The sequence below is a fragment of the Thermomyces lanuginosus genome (assembly GCF_041956635.1).
Source record: "Thermomyces lanuginosus strain ATCC 200065 unplaced genomic scaffold VTN49scaffold_32, whole genome shotgun sequence".
Taxonomy (NCBI): domain Eukaryota; kingdom Fungi; phylum Ascomycota; class Eurotiomycetes; order Eurotiales; family Trichocomaceae; genus Thermomyces; species Thermomyces lanuginosus.
The window spans coordinates 501265-524880 of record NW_027192366.1 but is presented as its reverse complement, the minus strand read 5'-3'; the positions used below and the strand labels follow the sequence as shown (position 1 = coordinate 524880).

General features: G+C 51.7%; 6 protein-coding genes across 6 annotated transcripts; all 6 read right to left on the bottom strand.

Annotated features, from left to right (window-relative positions):
* Positions 1–86: 86 nt before the first annotated feature.
* On the bottom strand, positions 87–1574 carry VTN49DRAFT_4957 (uncharacterized protein; the record flags this gene model as incomplete). The annotated part of the gene is made up of 1 exon (XM_069412960.1): positions 87–1574. One exon carries the CDS (start codon positions 1572–1574, stop codon positions 87–89), a length of 1488 nt encoding a protein of 495 aa, XP_069266876.1.
* Positions 1575–1781: 207 nt separating this feature from the next.
* On the bottom strand, positions 1782–5269 carry VTN49DRAFT_4956 (uncharacterized protein; the record flags this gene model as incomplete). Its single annotated transcript, XM_069412959.1, has 3 exons — positions 1782–3993; positions 4046–4397; positions 4453–5269. The coding sequence occupies 3 exons, from the start codon at positions 5267–5269 to the stop codon at positions 1782–1784; spliced, it is 3381 nt and encodes a 1126-aa protein (XP_069266875.1).
* Positions 5270–6055: 786 nt separating this feature from the next.
* VTN49DRAFT_4955 (uncharacterized protein) lies at positions 6056–7227 on the bottom strand (the record flags this gene model as incomplete). The annotated part of the gene is made up of 2 exons (XM_069412958.1): positions 6056–6961; positions 7027–7227. 2 exons carry the CDS (start codon positions 7225–7227, stop codon positions 6056–6058), a joined length of 1107 nt encoding a protein of 368 aa, XP_069266874.1.
* Positions 7228–8168: 941 nt separating this feature from the next.
* On the bottom strand, positions 8169–9556 carry VTN49DRAFT_4954 (uncharacterized protein; the record flags this gene model as incomplete). Its single annotated transcript, XM_069412957.1, has 2 exons — positions 8169–9075; positions 9141–9556. The coding sequence occupies 2 exons, from the start codon at positions 9554–9556 to the stop codon at positions 8169–8171; spliced, it is 1323 nt and encodes a 440-aa protein (XP_069266873.1).
* Positions 9557–11942: 2386 nt separating this feature from the next.
* On the bottom strand, positions 11943–13401 carry VTN49DRAFT_4953 (uncharacterized protein; the record flags this gene model as incomplete). Its single annotated transcript, XM_069412956.1, has 3 exons — positions 11943–11981; positions 12041–12947; positions 13013–13401. The coding sequence occupies 3 exons, from the start codon at positions 13399–13401 to the stop codon at positions 11943–11945; spliced, it is 1335 nt and encodes a 444-aa protein (XP_069266872.1).
* A 3762-nt stretch (positions 13402–17163) lies between these two features.
* On the bottom strand, positions 17164–22617 carry VTN49DRAFT_4952 (uncharacterized protein; the record flags this gene model as incomplete). Its single annotated transcript, XM_069412955.1, has 2 exons — positions 17164–17889; positions 17959–22617. The coding sequence occupies 2 exons, from the start codon at positions 22615–22617 to the stop codon at positions 17164–17166; spliced, it is 5385 nt and encodes a 1794-aa protein (XP_069266871.1).
* Positions 22618–23616: the final 999 nt, after the last annotated feature.

Below are 23616 nucleotides of genomic sequence, written 5' to 3'. Positions count from 1 at the left end.
ACAATTGCCTTTTTCGCGCTTCTCCAGCAAGGCAGTTGGTCCAAAAAAATTCTAAAACGCATCGCCCAACACATCCTGGGCCAGATTCAGGTCGGCCATAGCCCTGGCCCCAGAATTTCCTCGCAAACCCACCGAGCAGTCCTTGTATGGAGACTCCAATACTTGTCATCCTCGGCCAGGCACTCGTCGTCAGCAGCCTTGGCAGGCACCCCGTGGTCAATCCTTGCCAGCGCATCAAAAATTACCAGCTGGTCTCGCATGTGGACGTCCACGCAAGGCCGATGACGACGCGACGTTGGGTCGGCTGACTCGGAAGAATCTTCTGGTAGCAATTCCTCGAGCAGATCGTCCACGCAGCCGTCGGCAAAGGCGTCCAGACTTGATTGCATGTCTGAGATTCGATTCTTCTCGGCTGCTGCTTGACATGTGCCCGTTTTCGATTCCTTTTGCTTGTTTTTGTACTTGCTCTTGTTCTTGTCTTTGCCTTTGCCTTTGCCTTTGGCCTTGCCGCCATCTCCGAACCCGCCAAAGAGCGCATCGACGCCGAGCCGAAATCCATTCGCTGTGTGCGCTACTAGTAGCATGTAGATGTGTGATTGATGGTAAGTTTTCTCAGACACGTGGATGGTCACGGGGATTGCTTTCGTGTCGCCCTCGCTTGCTGCCTCGAGAGAGTCTTGCTCGTCCAAATCCACGCAGTTCTTCTCTCTTCGCGATAGAAATTTTAAAGCCCGTCGAATGGCTTTCAGCGTTCTCCTCTCGAGATGCTCCCGCACAGTTGTAGCACTCCCCTCCTCACGGCCGTTGATGTCGAGAGGATCATCCGGCGCCAACACCGTAACATCAACCCCAACCACAGCACCCCTCGTCCACCGATCCAAGTCCAGCACCGGAAACCGCGCCGTCTCCGGACTTTCCCCTTCCAGCGGAGTGATATCAATCTCAACGGTGCCCAAATTCGCCGCGCTCGACCCCGTCGACCACCCCCGCTTCCGCAGCCGTACGTCCAAAGCCGGGAATCCAAGTCGTCGAAGCGTCGGCACAAACACCTGCGCCACGTAGTCAAATGATGGCGCCTTGGGCACGTTGGTGCCACCAGTAATGCGCAGCCGTACCTTTCCGTCCGCCGTTCCAAGCCCGGCACCGGCGCCGGCACGCAGCAAGTAGGGATACAAGGCCTGGAAGACCAGAAATACAGACCCGGCCGTGGGCAACTCAATCACATATTCCGGCTTCACTGTGGTACTAAGGCTCCTCCTCTCATTATCACCATCATCTTCAGTAGTACCACTCCCCCGCTCGGGAATAAACTCGAGTGTCTCCGACCCGACCCCCGCGCCCTTCACCTGTGCGTGACAAACATCGGCCAGGAACCGCACGGCAGCGACGTGAGATCCCTTGAGGCCCTTTTTGCCGCCTTCTCGCTTGCCGCGGATGTGTGTGATGGTGATGGGCTTCCGGGTCAGAGATGATAGGGTCAGCGCGTTGCGGACGAGTTGTCCGCCGCCTTCGAGGGTTCGTCCATCGATGTGGTGGATTCGTTCCGTAGGAGTGACGCCGTTTGGTTCTGCCATTGAACTTTGTTTATGTCTTTACATGCACCGCACTATTTAGCTTTCGATTGGAGTTGTGTAAATCACGTGGCGATGGTCCAGATGATATACAGTTATAGCCCATCGTCAACCCTAACAAGTCCCGATAGTAATATCCATACAATGTCACACCCGATAAATAAAACAGTTGAACAGAAAATTGCATCCCGCGCTAGTAACGATCTACAATTATGACTCAAACTCCACCTTGTGAACTCCGCCATTTCCATCATCTGTTCTCGCTGATCCCGCCGGGTCCGATGACGTCGGTGGCCCTGAGCCGTCGTGCGGTTGAGGCCCGTGCCCATCCGGCACCGTTGCGGCCTCCGCTCCTTCCAGCAGATCCCGGTCCCGCTCGCGTACACTCCGCCGCTCCGGATCGACGTTTGCTCCCGATGAGAGCAACGCACTGGTCGGCCCTGCTGCGTGATCCTCGTCTTCGTCGTCCTCGTCCGCGTCTCCGCGCCCCAAGGCATTGCGCTCCATCTCGCGTTGCGCCTCCTCCATTTTCTTGCGCACTTCTGCGGCCATTCGCATCCCATCGGACACGATGTTGTCCAGAACTCCACGTAGGCCCTTGGCCGGGGGCACGATGCCGCCGGATGCCCCGCCAACAGTGGCTCCAGACATGGCCTGTGATGGCGCCTTGGCCTGGCCAAGATTCGAGAAGGTGGTAAGGTTCGACGAGAGAGACGATGATGGAGCTACGGAGGCAGGGAGAGGGTGGTCTGACAGACGGAAAGACTGAGGGAAGAAGGACTCGAAAAACTGCTCCAAGAGCTCATCCGCGAGGATCACCATGCGGAACGTCGGAAGGGTGATATGAAGTGGTTTATTCGGATTCAGGGCTGCGTTCGCTGTTTCTGACCGACCGACCGAGGATTTGGATGATTTTCGCTCACTCTGTGGCGTCGCCTGGGCTGGAGACGATTGCTTTTCGGGCTTTTCGTCCATTTCCAGAAGATCCTCATCCTCGTCTTCATCATCTTCAATCACGAACGCATCTAGCCTATCAGCAGCGTCGCCTGACGCATTGTCTGATGACTGGTTCTGAGGATGGCTGGGATCGGCGTATTCAAAGCAGCGCCGGATAAAGGAACTGACGCTGCCCAAAAATCGTTCCTCAACACTGAGTTTGACCCTCTCGCGCCTGTCAATTGGCACGCCAGCCTCCGGAATCTCGTCCTGCGTTTCGGATACAACGATGGCCCCATCAAAACCTCTTCGAGACAAAAACAGCAAGGCCTCCGACATCTTAAGAATCCCTTCTCGGTCAACCTGGCCATTACCTTGGTCGTCATACAAGTCAAAGAAGTAATTGATCGAGTTCATAATGTCACGCGTGCCCTTGAGCCGTGCCAGCCCATTCACGACGTTTTGCAAACTTAACCCATCGTCGTCATCCGTCTTCCACTTCCGATACAGCCGCTGCATGAATTCATGGTCCGCTGGCTCCGGCTTCGAGGCTGACGCACTACGGCCCCGTAACGAGTTATAAGACCGATCCTTTTCCGACGTGGAATGCTGCCGGGAAGGACCGGGCGAATCCGCCACCGCCCATTTGGCTATTGCGGCCAAAAAATGCCGAAATGCTTCGTAGTCCATGTGCGTGGGACTGGGACCCAGCCCAACACGACCAACCTCAGCATCAACCGGTGGCCCCAAAACAGACACTCGCTCCATTTTCTTTTTCTCCGTCCGCTGCTTCTCTTCCGCCAAACGCTTCTGTCGTTCCTCATGCTCATAGAGGATATCGTAGTACTTGTCATAAATCGCACCCAGATCATCCAGGCTGAGCTTCTTGCTCTCCGGGCCCAGGTTTCGTATCGAGGTGCGTTTGGCGAAGCTCTCGATGCTTTCCAGCACGGCATCCTTGTGCTTGGCCCTTTGTTCTGTAATCGTACTGTGGGTTATCCCACCAAACTCCTTAAAAGCGACAACCATCAGCTCCTGGAAGCGAGTGATTTGTCTCAGTTTCGGATTCTCGGAGCGAGGATGAGCCGACTCATCCAGGCGCGAGAAATATGATTTGAGAATCGAGATGAAAGTGCCGTCATCGTGGGCATCCAGGAGTTCCTCGCCGTTGATGCGAAGAATAGCCAGCCCGATCTGGAAGAGGACTTTGGGTCCTTCCAAGAAAAATACATCCAACACACGGAAAGCAAACACCAGAGGCATAGAGTTAATATACAGTGAGAGGAACCACGGTAGCGACACGACGGATAGTTGCACGTCTGACTTCACCAGATGTTCCCACAGGATGGGCATCGTCTTCTCCACTAGCGATTCGAAGACCTTTTGGTCCAGTAACGTGCCGTACATCGTGGTCGAGTAATAGCCAGGAAGCAGTCGATCACAAAGGACGGAAAGCAGGAAAAATGCCTGCGCTTCGGACATGTATCTGCCGCCCCGTTAGCTGAATTGCCATGTCGCAGTATTAACATTTGACGCACATCAATAGTGCCGCGACCACTATATTCATTGCCTGGCAATATCCAACCTGCTTGTTTGTCCAACTGTAGGCGGTCAGCACCCGCCGTAGGCGGTTGATTCCTTCCTCGCTCTGGAACCCTGGGTACTCGGGCAAACTACGGTTTAGATCTTTCTCGATTTCGTCAACTGCAAGGGATTCTTGTCCCGAGTATTTGGCCAGTGTCTCCTCATAGAACCGTGGGGACCTTAATCGGAGATATAACGAGCCTGATGTCAGTTCCCAGATCTCACCGCGTAGCCGATTCGGCAACCCGACGCGGATGAGCTTATGAAAAGTGGGCTGGCGGATCAGTGTTAGATTACGCCCGTTTTCTGCACGGGATGTTAGCGATCGAAGGCCCAGCGCATCACGGTTGACGCAAGTCACCTCTAAAATATTCAGCCCATAGGCGCATTTTACTTCGGTCCCTGAGCTTGCGCGGATCGCCGGGATATCGAAATATCATCCCCAGCCCCGCATCAGGAGGCTGCCTGGCCGGGGTAGAGTTTTCTGGATCATCCTTGCCCTTGGGCGGTGTTGTGAGGAGATACTCGGAGTAAGCTTCCGAAGCGACGACACGCAGATTCTCGATTTCCTTCATGCACTCTCTGAGACCTTTCTTCAGACCATCGCAGAAGCGTTCGCAGCTTTGCCTGCTGCCGATCAGCTGCAAGGTGAACCGCTGTGGAACAAAATTGGGGTCCTTTGATGCCTGCGGTTTCCCCAGAGCGCCGTTCCACGTTGTCAACGCGAGCGTAAAAACATGGCTAAGACTATTCAACCGTTCCACGCGCCGGATGGCACACAGGGGAATAGTGAACCCATTACCCGAGGGCCCTGTGCCATGAGTCTGTCCCGTCCAGGCCGTCGAAGCGCTCAAGCTAGCGGTGGGGAGGAAACTGCTCGGCTGCGTCGAAAAGCACAGGAATCGCTCACTCAGGTGTAGTCGGCCCGTGTACCGGTTTCCTGCCCTGTCCAGATCTCGATTTCCCTGGCTGGCCGCGGTCGAAGATGGTATCAGAGGGAGGATCAGCTCCGCTGTGATCTCTTGCAGGGGGTTCTGAGAATCTGGGAGACGGAATTGCTGCCGGAAGAGGGAAGCTTTGGAGGGGTTGCGGTCGTTGGACGAGAGAGTGGGAAGGGCAAAGTTTGCGGGATCGATGAAGGACTGGGCCTTCTGAACCAACGACGAAAGCTGGAACATGATGCCCCGGCTGCGCGACCGAAGGCGGAGCAATGCTATCTAGATGGAGAAGCTGACAAACGGGCCCAAGGGGAGAGCGCGGTTGCCCTCTTCTCGGAGGTCAAGGAGACGGAGGCCCGATGAAATGGCAATATATTAACTGCCAGCTTTACAGCAAGAAACTCAAGAAGCGTCGTCGTGGCAGTGTAGCTGTTAATTCAAGAATGCAAGACGGCTGAGGATCATGGTTCAATGAACCACATCTTCCTCGTCAATGCGACTGTCAGCGGTGAGAGACTCTGCGAGGGGGAACCACTCTATCGAGAAGAAGGGGGGGCAACACTAGATGGCCGCAGCGAGGCGCAGGTGATACGCGCGATGTCATTGCTCGCTGCACACAGGACCGACGGATTTACTTAGGATTCCTGAGCCTAGTCTAGACTAGCTAGCGGAGCATGCGGAGAGTCCGGACGGGTCACGTGAATCAGGAGGCTTATTTTGGGACATCCCCGTGCCCTGATTGGGCCTACAACGATTACGGAGTGCACAGCGAAACAATTTCAGGAGGCACGCTTAACCGACTGGGAGATTGGTGATACAGTACAGATCAGATCAAAAACACGAAACGAGTCAGTAACGTGCGAAGTACGCTAGGTGTTACTAGTAAAATCAGGAGGAATGTCCCAAGTGAACGGTTGGATAGTAAATAAGAAAAAAAACCAGAAGAAGAGAAACACTCAAAAACTCCAGTGATCGACCAGCATCCTGGAAGGTGCTCATCCTAAAGCATCGTAAATATTGTCATGATTACTGCTTGTCCGCCGGGAGCTCGACATGAGTTTCCTCGCTGTATGGAGGGAGTTCCTCGTTCAGCTCGTCGGCGGCCATCAAACCAACCTTCTCGCTCTCTGTGCCTTGCTCCAGATTGCCTGAAGTACGCTTGCGGCAGCAGGAGTTACGACGGTAGCGACACCAGAGATAGTTGATTCCACGGCCCACCAACGTGCCGAGGATACTGGCTGTCAATCCAGCAACAATGCCGAGGAGAGTCGGAACCACGATGAAACGAACGATATGGGAGACTCGGTGATGCAGCAGGTGCCGGTGGCCATGGGGAGGCGGCGGAGGCGGTGGAAGGTGTCCTGGCCGCGTGCCACCCCATCGGTGGCCTCGAAGAGGCACACCTTTCAAGTACGGCTGACCATTGTGAGAGTAGACGATGCGGTCGCCTTTCCGGCCGCGGCAGCTGCCAAGTCCCAGACGACCCTTCGCATTCTTGATTCGCTCCCGGACGATTCGCAGAAGCACGCGGAGTCGCTGGAGCAAAAGGCTCTTCAAGCATGCGGGTTTTCCGTGACACTTGTTCAATGCCATATGTCCCTTGGGAGTTGTGGCTTCTTCGAGATCAAACCGTCCGATAATCAATTCTCCAGACGGACGCCGAACCACAAACAATGAGACTGCCTTCAGCGGCGCCGGAAAGCCCTCAATATCCAGAGGGTCAAACCGGAATTGGAGGAGCTCTGCATCATCATCATCCTGCGTCATCACCGTCATTGTCTCAAGTGAGAATCCCATTCTCAGCGGCTGGGTCGTTTTCCCGTCCGACATGCGACGTTCAACGGCCTTGACGTTCACTACGGCGGACGGGTCCGGGAAGACCTTGACACCGTTGAAATAGAGAGCGTCATTGTCGGTAGCGAAATTGAGCGACTAGGTGGAACTCTCATCAGTTTCACAGGCTTCAGAAGCATCGAAAACCATCTGGGCAGCCTTACCACAGACGTCTCAACATCCTTTTTCCAGGTGACCTGCCCATTTTTAGCGATCTCCGGGAACGGGCAGTCGTTGCAGACGATGTCGATGTCCATGCCTTTGGATGCGATTGTTGCAAGGGTTTCGATGGGGTGTGGCACGACCAACAGGGCGGAGGCGCTCAGCGCCCAGGCCCCGATGGCCAAAACTGAACGAAGTAGCATTCTCATGCGATACTCGATATTCTGCAGTGACAAGGAAACGAGCGACAAGTAGTTAGACAATGAGGCGAAGGAGAGATCATAGAAGCGCCCGTGGCGGGGAGAAGGGCAAGGGCACGGCTACGTAAGCATAGAAATGTACGCTAATCCCAATTAAGTAGTTATTCTGACTGCTATTCTAAGCCGAACGGCCATACATTGTTTTACACTTCAGCCCCCAACGTATGAAATTTCACCATCCGTGACAATGAAATGAACAATAAGAAATCTCCAAACTAACGAGTTCGCAATGCTCTACAAAATACAGCGTTCTCTTGATAGTATGATCAGAATCCATCCAGAGCAGGACACAGCATAATTGAAGGAGGCGTTAACAATCACATGATGTCAGAGACTGCCGCACGCGGTGCTGCGGACGCGTAGACAGCTGCAGTTCGACCAATCAAACCACAGCTTGGCAACAGCTTGGCCGCGAGAGCAGGGGTTGTCACAGTTTAGCTGCTGCCTTGGCACAGCAGATACTGTAACCACGCCTGATAGTTCATCACAGTGTAGGTACCTGTAATCAGTGAGAAGAACTGAGCAACAGCTGAATTTTTCGGGGAATCATACCTATCAGCTGTAGCATGGAAGGAATTGGATGAGTAGTAGGTCACTTGTGGCCCAGCAAATCGATACATGACCTAAACTCGTAGTCCGTGAACCGTGGAGTACCCCAGTACAACCAATCGCTCCAGCATGACAGGGAACTCAGTTCCCGGGTAAGGCAAGGCATGACAGATAGTCAACTCATCACTCTCACTGTATTCCCTACATAACTACTTCATGTTCATTACGTACTATTGCACAAGTCATTGTTGACATGAATTCATAGTACTATCGTACATTGTGTCCTAGCCATGCATTGCAAACAACATTATGTGATGAGAGGAAACGGAATCATATCAAGCACCCACTGCTCTGCCCCAAACAACACTGCTCAAGCCATTCCTCTGGCGCGGAGCACCTTCTGTACCAATATGAATCTCGGCAACGAGACCTCCAAGCACACCGTGAGATTCGGCGTCCCTCTGCACAATGGCAACGGTGGAAGAAATTCGATTGGCGAATGCCAAAAATGAGCCATCGGGACTCGGGTCAAACGAGCGCGGACACTGGCCATAAGAAGGACTGAGTTTGCGAGCGAAAGCGATAAGTATGCCGTCGTTTTTCAAGTATTCCTCTTCATATTTGTAACCACACGAAAACTCTCCGCTCATTGTCTCACATATTTCCATGACGCTATCGTCAGATTCAAAGAACCTGTCGCCACAATAGGTCGCATACACGTCTCGGTCGTTGATAGCTTTGATCTCGGCAAGATAGGTCGTGTCTGGGATGAAAATATTTTCCGGAGTGTAATTGACCCACTGAACATCAGCAATTGTCACATAAGGGCAGCCTTCCGGCTTTCCGGTCGAATTCTGATCACGCTGCTGCAACGTATTGTTGGTGTAAGACACGTCGTAATGTAATACACTGTTTTGAATGTCGTCAATCAAATGCAGTCTGGATCGATCGTTCCCAGCCTTCGTAAAGGCGGCGCGTCGAATACCAATAGGATACTTGTATCCGTAGTCATTGTAAGCGTCTCGAATCTGACACCCCGCTAGATGACCCTCATCATCATCGACGGCATAAACGTAGAAATAGGCAGCGCCCTTATCCAGCACGAAGACTGACGACTGCCTATTGGGGTCGACATACACCCCATATGGCTTGGAATATTCAGTTGAACTGTAATCTATCGTGTGAAGAGGTTTGCTTGACTCTTTCAGAGGCAGAGCGAACGTCTGTACTGCAGCAGCTCGACTTTTCATGAATCAGCAATCTGGCTACCATCCACAATGGTCTCCCAACAAGTGCGAACAACGTACGAGCTGGCAATCGCAATGAACTTCTTCTTCTCGCCGTAAATGGCAGCGTGAACAGCCCCGGAAAGTGTGTCAACACGTGCCGTTTCCTCCAAAGTGCCGTCGGACTTGATGGAGTACGCGAACACATGGCTGGGCTCGTTACCTTCAGCCTCATCAAGGCAATACAAGGTATTGCTCTCGTGATCGATGGTAAGCCAGCTGGGCTTCTTGCCGCAGGTTTTTAGGTTTTGTGCTTCAGAAAGTTGGCCAGAACTGGAATCGAACTGCAAGGCGTACACTCTCCCAGAGTAATGGGAAGCATAGATGGTGTGTTTGGCCTGATCAGTATTGGTGATGGAGTCCTCAGGCTGTTCACCCGGCTTGGGAAGGGCGAAGCCCGGAGACAGGAAGAACAGAAGTGATAAGAGGGCCTTCATTCTTTTTCTCATCCGTTTCCTTTGTTTCTGAATCGTCCCTAGCTCGTAGCAACTGGAAAAGCAAATCCTGAGTTCAGTACGTTCAGGTCAGTAGGCCAATGTCTACCGTACTTTTATAATGCCACACCGTTGTTGAAATGCCCTTGATCACCGGCGGCTAACTATCAACCTCCTAAACTACAGTGCTCAGTATTTAGCTATAATCCTTCGCACCTGCATCACAGGGTTCACTTGGAATACTCTGATGATGATTGGAGTACATCCCAGTCATTCCAATCCGCCCGATGTTTGATTCATTTGGATATACATTCAATCACAACTAAGAATCTACTATGTGCCTACAGAACTATCGAGTGGTGTACTAAAATAGCACTCGTTAAATTAAAGACTCTTTATGGATGTAGTGGTAATTAAGAATCGCACTTTTATGGTAATTGACTGTCATATATTAAAAACCTAGGTACCTACTTTGTACTAGTTGGGTGTCGATTGTCATATCAATTACTACATGATATTCTCGACTAGTACGAATTGCACTACTACTCAGTAGCGAGTAGCTGTAATTTTGATACTCGTTGAAAAGGATAACTGCGGGGATTCGGAAGTCCCTGTCAGAGTAGGGTAGGTACAGTACGCGTACGATGCCTGCATCGTGAAACGCACATCATATGCTGTTCTCCGTCATGGCACCTTCTCCATCTCCAATGTTCCCACTTCAGGCCGTTCAGAGTTTTTGCCGCCTCTATTCCTTGGTTCCTGCCTCTATCCGTTGTTTCAATGCTCTGAGCTCGCATGTACTGTCCTCTTAAGGACGCTCCTCTCTAGAGGTATATTTTCCCTTGTTTTGTATAGCACACCTTATGGCCATTCGATACTAACATCCTAAGGAGCTAGAGGATGCCAAGAGGTTTCTCGTCTTCCGTCGATCATACCATCGACATCCTGCGCCAGATTAATGCCCCTCATGAAACTTTTCTCATGCAAGTCATGCTTACCGAAGTCGTTAGCATGTATGCTAAGTATTTCTGGCAATCGTTTGTCGTGTCCTCCTGGCCGAGTGGTTAAGTGCAGTTCGATCCGCAGCTACAGCATACTAGAAGCCAGGAATTTTTGATAGTTATTTATCGTTCTAATATGCGGGTTAGTGGATGCCAGGAATGGGTAAGCTGAACGTCTTTTAGCCAATTACGTTCGGAACGCGTCCAAGTCCGAAATTCCCTGGTCATCATGCATGGGCAGCGGCCGCGGTACAAGACTCAGCTGCATGAGTGCGGATACTCCCTTGAAATCCCGAAATATGCAAGCATGGTCTTTTTCAGCTATTGTAGGTGTGTTTGTCTCTAGGGTCTTAAATAATGATTATTGACATTAAGGAATGGTCATGGAAATTGGCTTGATTTTTACTGCGGCAATTAGTACTACAGTAGTATCATCTTCATTCGCAGGGAACTCCAGGAAACCTACATCTCGAGCCCCTAGAAGCATCTGAAAGTTCAGCCTCTGAATGCTCCTCGAACAGATGCATCCATCACGCTTGTCCTCTGGTTGCTGGCAATACTGCTGCAGCCGATCCATAGAAGGCGAGTATGGCAAGAGTTCCAAGCTCTCGCGCTGCGGCGATTGCGGTTTGGAGCAGCATAAATACCACTATGTGAGGATAAGCAATAGCTTGAGCAGATGATCTTGCCCTGGCAGCCGAAGTATTCATGTAGCCAGTCTGGAGGTTACAAGCCAGTACTTGGATGACTGAAATCAAGCTCTCGAAGTGTCCCCGGTTCGGCATCCGATTGTTGAGCAATATCCAACGCCGTCTTATTCATTGCTTTTGCGTTTGGCGTCTAAGATCTGTAAGAAAATTCTCTCAGGCCGTTTCGTCAACGGCGACATTGATACTATTATACGTACGCAACGTCATGGCGCGCAGGAAAACGGAAGTTCTACGGAGTTCACTGCAATGATTTGATCCGTTAGATCTAACCTGCCTCCTAGATGCAAGGAGTTGCAGCCTAATCCACCTGCGATCGGGCTTCATAGAAAGAAGAAGTAATCTCAGGCCAAGTAATCGATGCACGACCATAGTTAGTTAACCTAAGTCCCTCAATGCAATTGTTCCGAGTTCCCTGTTCCTGTGCGCAAGGGCAGACAGCCACTACAGGCGAGACACTTACATCTTCGGGAAACGTTCTCCATATAAGGCTCCTGTACGCAACAGAGCAGTCTGTTGGCACTTGCAGACATTTTGGAATGCTGGCGCTGACTCTCAAGTACTAAGATAGCTGCATCCATAGAAGGCTCGATGACTGAAGATAGCAATATCAAGATATGACGAATCATAAAACAATTAAATTTTGTATTGAAAATTCCTATACATAATTTACATATATTATTAGAACCCGTGGTCGACATGAAAGTCGTCAACTTCCTCCTAAACATACATTCCAAACACTAGTTGGAAGAGGAAAAAGAATCTGATCAAGCACCTACTTCTTTACCCCAAACGACACTGCTCAGGCCATCCCTCTGATGTGGATTACCTTTCGCGCCAATTTGGATCTCGGTAATGAGATTTCCAAGGGCTCCGTAAGATTTGGGTTTCCTCGGTACGATGGCAACGGTGGAAGAGATCCGGTTGGCAAATGCCAACAATGAGCCATGAGGGTTCACGTCAAAGGACCGCGGACACTGGCCATAAGAAGGGCTGACTTTGCGAGAGAATAGGATATCTTGGCCGGTACTCTTCAACTTCTCCTCTTCCCTTCTGTAACCACATGAGACCTGCCCGCTCTTCGCTTCGCAGATTTCAAGGATGCTGTCGTCAGATCCAAAGTGCCCGTCGCCACAGTAGCTCGTATACAAGTCCCGGTCACCGGTGGCTTTTATCTCTGCGGGATAGCTTGTGCCGACGTCGTAAGAAGTGACCGGTGTGAAATCGCGCCAGTGCACACTGCCATTACCAGCTGCCAGGGAAGGACAGCTCTTGGGTTTTTCGGCCGTATCCTGGTTAAGTGGCAGCAATGGACGGCCGCCGCCCGTGCTCGTGTAGGACAGGTCATACAGATACATCGAGTTGCTAATGTCACCGATCAAATGCAGTCTGCCTTGATCATCCCCAGTCTTCGTGAAGGCTGCGCGTCGAACGCCAATACGTCCTTCCGGCTGGAAGTCATTGCTAAGATCGAGACTCTCACACCCCTCCAGATGACCATCGATGCCGGCGATAGTATAAACGTGGATCATGTCGATTCCCTTATCCAAAATGAAAAGGGACGATTGCTTAATGGGATCCACATACACCCCATATGGCTCGGAGTTGGGGTCTTCAAATCGAACCTCAAGCGGCTGAGTCGAATCGTCCAGAGGCAAAGAAAATATCTGGAAAGCAGAGGCCCGACTTTGCTAACGAGTCAGTATATCTGGCCATTTAGGACAGTTTTCTAAAAGGCATGGGCAACGTACGAGTTGGCGGTCGCAATGAACTTTTTGTTTTGGCCGTATATGGCAGCGTGGACAGGTCCGGGTAGCGTGTCCACATGTGCCGTTTCCTCCAAGGTGCCATCGGCCTTGATGGAATATGCGAACAGATGGCCAGGTTCGTCACCCTCAGCCTCATCAAGGCAGTACAGGGTGTTGCTCTCATGGTCAATGGTGAGCCAGCTGGGCTTCTTGCCGCAGGTTTTCAGGCTCTGTGCTTCCGAGAGCCGGCCAGAGTTGGGATCGAACTGCAGAGTGTACACTTTCCCAGAGTAATGGGAAGCATAGATGGTCTGATTAGCGTGTCGATGGCCATGTCCACCGTGAGCAATGGCCGGAGACAGCAAGAGAAGAAACGACAGAAGGGCTTTCATCGTTTCCCGTTCTATTCCTCTCTTTCTGGATCACCGACTTGACTCGCAGCAACGGGGAAAACACAGAGTCTAGGGGCGCGTTTAAACAGGAGGTCAATGTCTACATTTATATGGTGCCATACCCTATTGTAAAATGGTTTGTAAAATGGTTCTTGTTCCTGTCGATCAAATACCTACTGTAGTACTTCTCATGTTCGACTAGGAACTAGCTAGTAGTAATCCTTCGTACCTGCGTCATTGATTCATTTATAAGTATTCCGTACTATGTGAGCAGTAGTCCTCCGTATATTCCTGGATGTTTTCGATGTGTCCACATTTGCTTCATTTGAAGAGATTAGACGGACCCAGCAGCCTAACTTATAACAGTTGGTTCTACTACGGAGCAACCACACAAAGCGCATAAATATAGCACACATTAGATTAAAGGCCCATTATGCAGTGAATAACCGAATTGCGTTCACACAAATTAGTAACCTATCATATATTAACTTCAGTTCGGTGCTGCACAGCTAGCTGTTATTAGATTCATCCTAATGTGCACCATTCGGACGGCTGATAGTTTCGGTACAGAGTGCTCGTTGACGAACCTACGGGGATATGGCGTTCTCTTGAGGGTCCCCACAGCACGCAAGCCAAGAGGCAGGGCAGCAAGCCAATTTGCGGAGAAGCGATTAAGCACTTCCAGAAATGGCCAAGTCAGGCACGTGGCTTGCCTTTTTAGCCAATTAAGTACCTATGTTGAATCAGGCCCACCTCACGCGGAGAGTCCCCCTGGCAGCTGCAAGCCGCACTTGAGCCACTGACGTTTGTTCAAGCTGATCCGCTGAAAGCACGTCCCCCTGGCCTCATGAAACAAACAGACAGGAGCTTCTGTAGCTGAGTTTTCTGAAGTCTCTCAAGGCATGTCCGCGGGCATCAAGTGAGCAGATTGTCATTGGCAAGATTGTGTAGCCTACTGGTGTTTCATCTTCTTGTTTCGCGTACGCAAAACCCAGATTACCCGACATGTGGTAGACTGGCGGAAGACGCGGTGACTGGAGATCGCAAGACGATGGAGAATCCTCCAAGTGCGTTAATCAGTTTGTATTTGAAATCCTATTCAATATACACTCATGTATTGCATCCATTTAAGCCATTGTTGACAAGGAGATTGCCAATTATGTTTCATGTTTCCTTCTCAACCACCGGCTAGCATCCTTTGCACGAAGAAACAGAATCATAACCAAACTCCCAGCTTTTTGCCCCAGACGACACTGCTCAGGCCGTTCCTCAGACCCCAATTTCATCTGCGATCAACAGGGGTTTGGGCAACAACGTCCCCAAGGGCTCCCTTAAATACAGAATCCCTCATAAGGATAGTCACGGTGGAAGAGATCCGGTTGCCGATTGCCATCCAGGAGCCATCGGAGCTCACGTCAAATGAGCGCGGACACTGGCCATAAGAAGGCTTTTCCTGATAAAAGTTGAGATTTCCATGATGGCTCCCAAATCTCTCCTTGTCCTTTTCGTAGCCGCATGAAACATTCTCGCTTGTCATACATACTTCAACGCTATCGTGAAGTCCGAAGGACCTGTCGCCACAATAGCTCACATAAGGTCCCGGTCGCCGAAAGCTTTGATTTGGATGAAATAGCACGCGCTGAGATTTGAAGGTCTTGTACGGCGTCGTTTCGAGAACTCGTTCTCCTGGTGTCAGGGAAGGACAGCCTTGGGTTTCTGCGTCGACTCCTTGTCGCGTAGTCTTAGCGAATTGCCGCTGTCCGTGCTCTTACAAGACATGTTGTAGGTTGTTCTGTGGTTGTCAATATTCCCAATCAAATGTAGCGTTGCTTGATCCTCTCCAGAAGCTCTGAAGGCCGTGTCGAATACCGATGGGTTTCGAAACGTCAAAGTCCTTTTTAAACGGCCCGAATCTCGCACTGTTCCAGATGGCCAGTACCATTGATGGCGTAAACGTGGAGCTTATTGGTACCCTTATCCAGCACGACACAGGGACGATTGATCAAATGGGTCCACATATACCCCATATGGCTCAGATTTGGGTCCCAAATCTATCTTTTGAAACTGCTTGCTCGAAGTTTTCCAGAGGGACAGCAAACGTCTGGATGGCAGAGGCTCGACTTTTCACGAAATAGCAATCTGTCGATTCATATCAGTAGTTGAAGGAAGTCTGAGCAACGTACTAGTCGGCAACCGTAATAAATTTCTTTTTCTCTCTGCCGTACAAGGCAGCGTCAACATTTCCAGGAAGTGTGTTGACATGCGCCTTTTCCTTCAAGTATCCATCAGAGTCTATGGAATACGCAAATAAGTGGCCAAGCTCGTCACTCTCAGACTCTCTAGGCAGTACAAGGTGTTGTTGTCGCCGTCGTATTCGAGTCAGCTGGGATTCTTGCCGCACGGCACCTCCTGGATGATATTAAATTTGGTGATGCTGGGTTGAAACAGCAAAGTGGACACGTTTCCCTCATAGTGAGAGGCATAGAGAATGAAGTTAGACAGTTCATGGTCTTGATCATCGTTTGGAACAGTAGGGTCCTCACTTCCTAGGTCCCGTGCCGGAAGAGCAAGAGCTAAAGAGAACAAGAGAAATGACAGTAGGGCCCTCATTTCCTTCCGTTCTATTCCTCTATTTTCGGATCGTCAAGCCTGACGCGTAGCAATTAAGAAGACATGCCCCTGGGTTTTGGATGTTCAGGTTAGCAGGCCGAACTCTGCATTTATAGAAGACCGTGTGCCAGCCTTAAATTGCCCTGTTTCCTGTCAATTGAAACCTACTTCCTATATATACAAGAATAATTTCTTTGCATCTGTATTATTGAATACATTTGTGAGCGCTACAGCTAATTTCAGGCATTTTGATGAGATTGTGTTGTATGTTGGAATCTCTGAAGATACACTGGTTGTTCAATAGCAACTACCTTGATATGCAGATAGACTATTGACTACCTAATCAGGGATTTGGCTGTTGGTCTTCGTTCTGCCTGGATATTTCATAGAATGTATGGAGTAGTAGCCTCTTGATCTTTGGCCCCCAATCAGATATAAACCGGCAGCAATGACTTCCAGAAACTCAATAACTTTTCCCTACACGTGGATATTCAGCAAATCACGTTGGAAGCACGCCCGAGTGGCCTGGATGATCTGCGCCAACGGGAAATCTCTCCGGGTGTGGCTCTGGACCCTAAAAGTTAATACCGAGTCATTTTTAAGTAGATGGTTGTCTCTCCATGCAATCGCCTGCAACGAAAGAACAATTCAACAGGCGTCTGCCAAATACTACAGTTATTGCAGCGCGTCTCTCTGGTTCAGATTGCGGCTTGAATCCTCGAGGAGGGTTACGGTATTCGTGTTATTCCAGTAGGGTAGTGCATCAGTGAGCGTTGATGTGTATAGCCCTAGCCTACAACATTGAGCCAATATCTTTGGGCACATTGGAACATGCTTCATTTTGTTTCATTGTAAGACTCGTCATAGAACAGGATGCAGTGGACAAGGGTTGGAACCATAGAAAACATCATGATCAGGTATGAAGTAGGTATCAACACATCCAGAATTTCAAGTGAAAATAGGACAAATCATTGATGAAACCCGAGGTTAAAAAAAAAAGGTCTCCTATGTACCGTAAACAAAACAGACAAGGACATATTGGTATCACCATAACCGTTGACGATCGTCTTAACATCACTTTAACAACAATCATGATAAAAGATAAATGTCCAAGTGAGAAGAACGAAAATGAAAAAGAAAGCAACTCCCTCATTAATCTTTCTGTCCTTCATTCTCGATCAACTCCACAACAAGCTGGCTTCGCTCGTACTTGGGATGTTGCATGCAGAATTTGACAGTCCGGCCTCGGCTGGCTTCGTTGGTAGAAGAAAAGTGTCCATTGACGCCGGTGGGGCTGAAATTGCTGCCGTTCATAGGGCTCGAAGCGTTTCCGATGGGATTGCCGCCATGGTCCAGACAGACGACGTTGCGACCGGGGATCACCTGCCGTAGACGCCCGTTCATGGCATTGCGTACCTCAACAAAATCTTCATTGAACAGAATCAAGAACCGCCCGTAGAGGCAGGCAGTTTGCGCTTGGCCGACAAATTCCATGATGACGCTCCGCGATACATCACCGTGCTTGTTCACGTATACGGCACACTCGCTGTACGCGATGATGAACTCGCTGTCGCTGAGTCGGAACATACCCAGGGGCCGCAGGTCCTTGATACGGTTGCCAATGCTGGTGAGGTAGGACTGTGCCTCCGGGTTTTCCGATCGCAAGAAAGGCACCGACCATGGCTGTTTCTTGTCCAGAGTCATGACCTCAATGCCTCTCTGCGTCGCGATGGCCAGAGAACTGTGGAACAGGTTGATGTTGTAGCTCTCTGTCGGGATATAGAACTCGTCATAATCGCGGAAAAATTCAGTCTGCCCACGGCGAGATAGAAAGCGTGATCGGATGGTCGTAGACCTCTGAAGGACTGGTTCCAGAACCTGCAAGATCATTGGCTGTCAATCGCCGATACTCCATATGCCACTGCAAACACTCCATCACGAACATACCTTGAAGGTTGACGAGATTCCGTCCCTCTTCTTGTAGAAAACCAATATCCGTTCTTTCATACGGCCGACAGCGAAAAATCCCACCTCACGGTTCCCGGAGAGCTTCTGGGGCGCACGTCGTGCTGAATCATGCTGAGATGTCTGAGTGGGTACTCCATTGGCAGGACAAACCACGTCCAAGTGGTAAGCGATCAAGGATCGATCTGCGATGACGAGGAGCAAGTTAAAGTCCTCAAACACCGTGATCTGCGTAACATTGCGGGCAGGGATAGCGCGCACCCACCCACGCGGGTTATCGTATGGGGAAATGAAAACACCGGCATCAGTACCGATAGCACACATGAGCTGGCCGGACGGTTGCTGGAAGACGGTCGCGCAGTTGACTGATGCTCGACAGACCACGTTGGGTTTGGGTACATTGGCATACCGCGCCTCGACTTCTTGGATGGCTCGATCCAAAGGAGTACCTTTGATGGTGACCGGTTTCGGTCCAGGCGATTCCGAATACGCAAACGATACATCTGCTAATACCCGCAACCGGAATGGTTCTGCATTCTGGGCAAAGAGGGATGCGGCATGTTTCGACTTCGCCTCGATGATCTTCTCGCACCATTCTTGTCGGTTTTGCAGAGATGTGGAATATAATGTGTAGGTACCGGTTTTGCCGAGATGCTTCACCTTGAACGGAAACAGGATCTTGTCATCTCGAGAGCCATCCGACGACGCAAAGGTTGCGTTAGCATTCGTATTTGTGCCTGTACCTGATCCCCGAGCTGCTACCGCTGCCGCCGGAGTGACTGTGGAGATGCCCCTAACTGCAGACTTCACCACCGGGTCGTCATTGGTGCTCTCCAAGACGAGCAAGTCCATTGGAATAGGCAGCTTGGAGACATCGTAAATCTCCTGCCTGCCATTCCTAGGATCCCGGCTCTGCACTGCCTTGGCAAGTACAAGGTAATGATCGAACAAGATAGCATGAGTGTCCACCAGATTGAATCTCGTCCGTGTCCCTGGACGTTGAAGGTCTCCTCGGAAAATAACTTGCCGACCAAGGTGCTCCAGGTTCAACTCGACCACCTTTTTCATCTCCGGACGCAATTGAAGTTTTGACGATAACTCCATAAGATCTACCTTCTTTGTCATCTCGCCGACTTTATTATCACACTCCATCGCCACCACTTTGATTTCCTCGATAGCCTGGGCCAGGTTGGTCTTCTCTTCCGACTCCTTAACCATGTTCTTATGAACTGTGCTGAGGAGCAGCGTGTATCGCTGAATGCGAGTGATGGGGGCCTTGAGATAGGTATCCCAACTAAGCCGATTCGACTTCGGGTTGTCTCGGGCCTGGTCGAGGAACTGCTGGAACATGGGGTTTCGCTCTGCTTCCCTGCGAACAAGGTAATTCGCGTGCGGAAATGTCGCAGCGTATTCAATGTACGCCGTCTTCGCTCTCCGAATCCATTCCCGGAAGATGTCGCTGAAGCCCACAATGAAGGGCCCTTGCTCCTTCTGACGGTATTTCATCTGGGCCAAGAGGTAATCTTCGTTTACCTTTTTGACTGCGTCCACCTTTCCAAAAACGTCCGTCAAAAATTTATCGAGGCGCTTGGGGTTGATGACCGGCGGCTGGATGGTAGCAAGCTGATCCCGGTACAGTTCTCGCAGCAAGTCCAGCTGGGCGATATAGGCATCCTCGGTAGTGACAATTTCGTGCAGATTGTTCTGCCGATCGATTTCTTTTCTTGGATGCGCTTCCCATACCTCCCGGGGCACCTTGTAGAACGTGACCCAATCTTCTGTCTTCTTCTGTGGCTCCATCATCTCGGCTTTCAGGTTGATCTTCTTCAACGTCCTCATGCAATGATGAGAGTAGCAGCGGTCGAAGTTTTCTGTCTCCTGCTCGTGGACCCGGGACGAATAGCAGCCACTGCCGGTGATTTGGAAGAGTACGCCAGACAAGGTCCCCTGGCCGAACTTGACCCATTCCTCTTCTTTGACCAGTGCACCCTCCTCCAGCATGTTCTTCACAACCCTATCAGCGAGTGTTTCCGCGTCGGCGATATTCATGGTTGGAACTTTATGAGTAAACAGCGCGACGATGGCGTCGATAATAGCTTGCTCCTTCAAATCGGTCTCTTCCTCCGCTAAATCCTTGATCCAGGCGACGATAGCGCTAAGCGCCCAGGGCTCGGAGCATTTGTGGAACTGCTCCGAAGAAAGTTTGGCAGGATTGAACTTCTTGCGCCGTGAGGCGGGCAGGGCTGGCAGATCGAGGGTCAAAGCAGACGGCTGCAGCGGCTGCGCGTTGTAAGCAAACATGCTTGCAGGACGATGAGGTAGCTGCTGCTGTGCTTGTTGTCTGTGCCTGGCCCGGTCTGCATCGGTCTTGGACCTGATGGGAGGGTCAGTACGTGGTGTGTTACTGTGGTCCGACAAAGATGTCGACCGCGGGACTGTGAACCCATACGAGTCGGATGGAGTAGGTTGTGGAAGAGGTCTACTCTGCCCGGAAGTATCCTGATCCTCCGATCTCCTTGTGGGCGAAGCTCCCGCCGCCGGAGCTACCGGTGGTGGTGGAAGTGGTCGCATTCCAGGATGGAAGAAGAGATCAGGAAACTCGCCATGAAGGGGGCTCTCGCTTTCTGAGTGAGCCTCAGAGCCTCGTCCGGCAAGTGCTCCCTCATCCTCGCCCTCGCCGTCATCAAAACTCATCCTGTGATTGTTGACAGGCCCTGGTTCGGAGAGACCACCGGTTCCTCCAGTATCCACCCGTGCGTTGGACGGGTACGGGAACGGATGAATGGACGCCTCATCGGGAAGATAGAAATTGCCATCGTCTGAGGACTGAGCCTGATCCTCACGGTTCTCTGACCGTTCGACATCAGACGTTCTTCTGGAGCGCGACTCTGCTACGGCTCGGAGCTCTTCCTCACCGTAATGCAGATTTCCCTGATATCCTCCTTCATACAGTGCGATGTCGTACCGAGGGAAGTCACTCTCACTATCGCTGTCCTCTCTTGGGGGCGTTGAAGACGACGGAGCCGCAGATGACGTTCCGTGTGGAGCAAAGCGTGAACTCCTTGGCCCACCGCCACTCTGCAACCGTTCTGCCTCGGCCCTCTCTTCTTCCTCTGCCTCGCGCATCATGGCTAACCCCGCCTCCGCTTCCGCGTCGCTCTCGTCCGTATAGGCGTCGTAATTGATGTATTGACCAGTGCCGGTGGGTACGTTACCGTTGGTGTGAGTGTGCCGTTCATCGGGAGATAAGCGTATCGCCTGGTTGCCCTCTGTAAGCAGAGGATCCGGCGGCGCAACATCGGGCGTGTGCGGGTTGGACTGCGACAACCGGCTGCTGCTCCTCTCGGCTGCAGTCAACGGCCGTTCTGGAATCGCAGCCTCCACTTGATTCATTAGGTCGTAAATATCGCCATTTCCGCTTGGCAAGTCCTGTTCCTCGGCATCCGGAGGTGGTCCAGGGAGCGGCCGCGCCTGTGGATGTCGATCAAATGTGTTCGTTCGTCTGGGCGAGCTTACCGCTCCCGAAGCATACGATGAGGGTGACATGGAGGCAGTCACCGCAGTATCTGATTCACTGGGACGCCTGCCATAAGGCGCGTCACCAAAGGACTGGTGAGCTGGCGGAGCGGGAGGCAGATCGGGCATTGTAGCGGGCGGTATATCTTGAGTCACCAGGGTGTCCACGCTCGAGTACACGGATGGCTGCGAGGCTCTGTAGGGAGCATACGGCTGCGGACTCGTGCTCGAAAACGAGGGGGTTGAGGAGTAGGTCGGCGAAGTTGGCCCAGAAAAATATCCGGTTGTACTATGCTGGGTCACCGGGGAGGTCGGAGAATAAGGGTAGGGAGGATTCGGAGACGGCTCATGGGATGGGCGAGCTCCATACGTATGATCAGACCCTGGTGCGGGAGTTGAGTATTGTGTATACCTCGGAGGGACGGAAATTGATGGTCGCTGAGTATTGATGGCATAGTTTGTCGAGTTCGTCGACTGATAGACGGCCGGATTGTACGGCTGGTACTGTTGTGCAGGGGGACTATACTGCGAACTGGTATTGAGGGAGGAAAACGCCTGCGGATTGTAGGACGTTCCTGGAAGGGAGTAAGAATGCGGCCGAGAGTACTGTTGAGGATTATAGGTCTGGGGGTTGTAGGTCTGCGTATTATAGGCCTGGGGATTATAAGCTGGTTGACCCGGCTGCGTAGACACGGGCGCCTGCGGCGAATACGAATGATGGTAGCTCGAGTAGTTTGACGAGCCACGCGACGAGGACCGACTGGGATTGGAGTGCTGAGAGCCAGCCGTGGAAAGTTGCGAACGGTGCGATCCGAGCGAACTGTCCGTGGTACTCGTACGATGCTCATAGACTGCGCTCGTCGTCGTATGACCCTGCGCCGGGTAGCTCGAGCCATCGGCGGCAAAGTAACGACGAGTTTCAATGGGAGTCGCATCATCCCCGGGAACATAGCTGGGAGTGCGCCTCAGCGGCTCCGCAGCAGGCTGCTGATACGGGTCGTACTGCGGAGCTTGCGACGTGGACCGTGGCCGAGGCGGCGGCGGCGGCGGCGGCGGCTGCTGCTGCTGCGCGGACGACTGATTGTAGGCATAGTATGCCGAATAGCCCTGCGGATATTGCGACATTTTCACGGACGAGAGTGGTTGGCCGCGGCGCGCTGTGGACAGCGTGCCGTCGTCGGGTCGAACGGCGAAGCGTTGGGCGACCGATCAGGCGGAAGACGGAGAATCAGAGCGATCTGCGCACGAGGAGACGGCGATCATTGAGCCCGCAGCCCCTCTGGGGTCGACAAGGCGATCAGGCACGCACAATGTGGTCGAGAACAAGGAGTGTTGGAGGTTGCATCCCCGCACGCGTGCCACGAACACAACGGCGCGTTGGAGCAGGGACGTGCAGGAGGCAGAATATGCAACGGGGCGACCGAGTCTATGGAGGATAACCGATGCAAAGGGAGCGAGGCGGTGGGAAAGGGGTGTGTTAAACTTGACAGCCTAGTTTCTTTCCCGGAGCCCGAAGGGAAAAAATGGCCTGGGCGAAATGCAGTGTGTGTTAATTGTAGGCTACCCAAGCACGGCCCGGCACAATTTGATCTGGAGCCGAACAGTTGGGGTCTGAGAGAGATAACGAGCGCCGAGATTATTATGGCATAATTTCGCTTAAACTCGTCTACTCCAGCCTACAGCGCACAGAGGGCGGTGTTGTTGCATATTAATATGGACGGGCCCGGCGGAGAGACATGCTGAGCGTTTCTGTTCTCCGCTTTTGATTCTATTCTGAAAAACACAGCATTTCAGGGCCAACGGGGAGGTCTGGTCATTTCATTTACCGCGTTGGAAAATGGGACAGCTGTACCCCCCGTGTATTCAGCCGTACATCGGACCTCTCCCGACAACACGTGAAATTTCCTCCTCGTCAGTTTCTCGGTGTCGGGCGTTTTCTCTTTGTGTGCAGGATGCTCTCTCTGATCTACGAGTGTATCCGCAGGAATACGAACGGACCCTGAGGGCTCGGAAAAAAGGTTGCGTTCGGGCAAAAACGCACCCGGGTCTGGGAGAGACGGCTCACACGAGTCAGTGATGCTCCAGCCTCAGGGTTGCTCACCGTCTGAGCATAAACTCCGGATT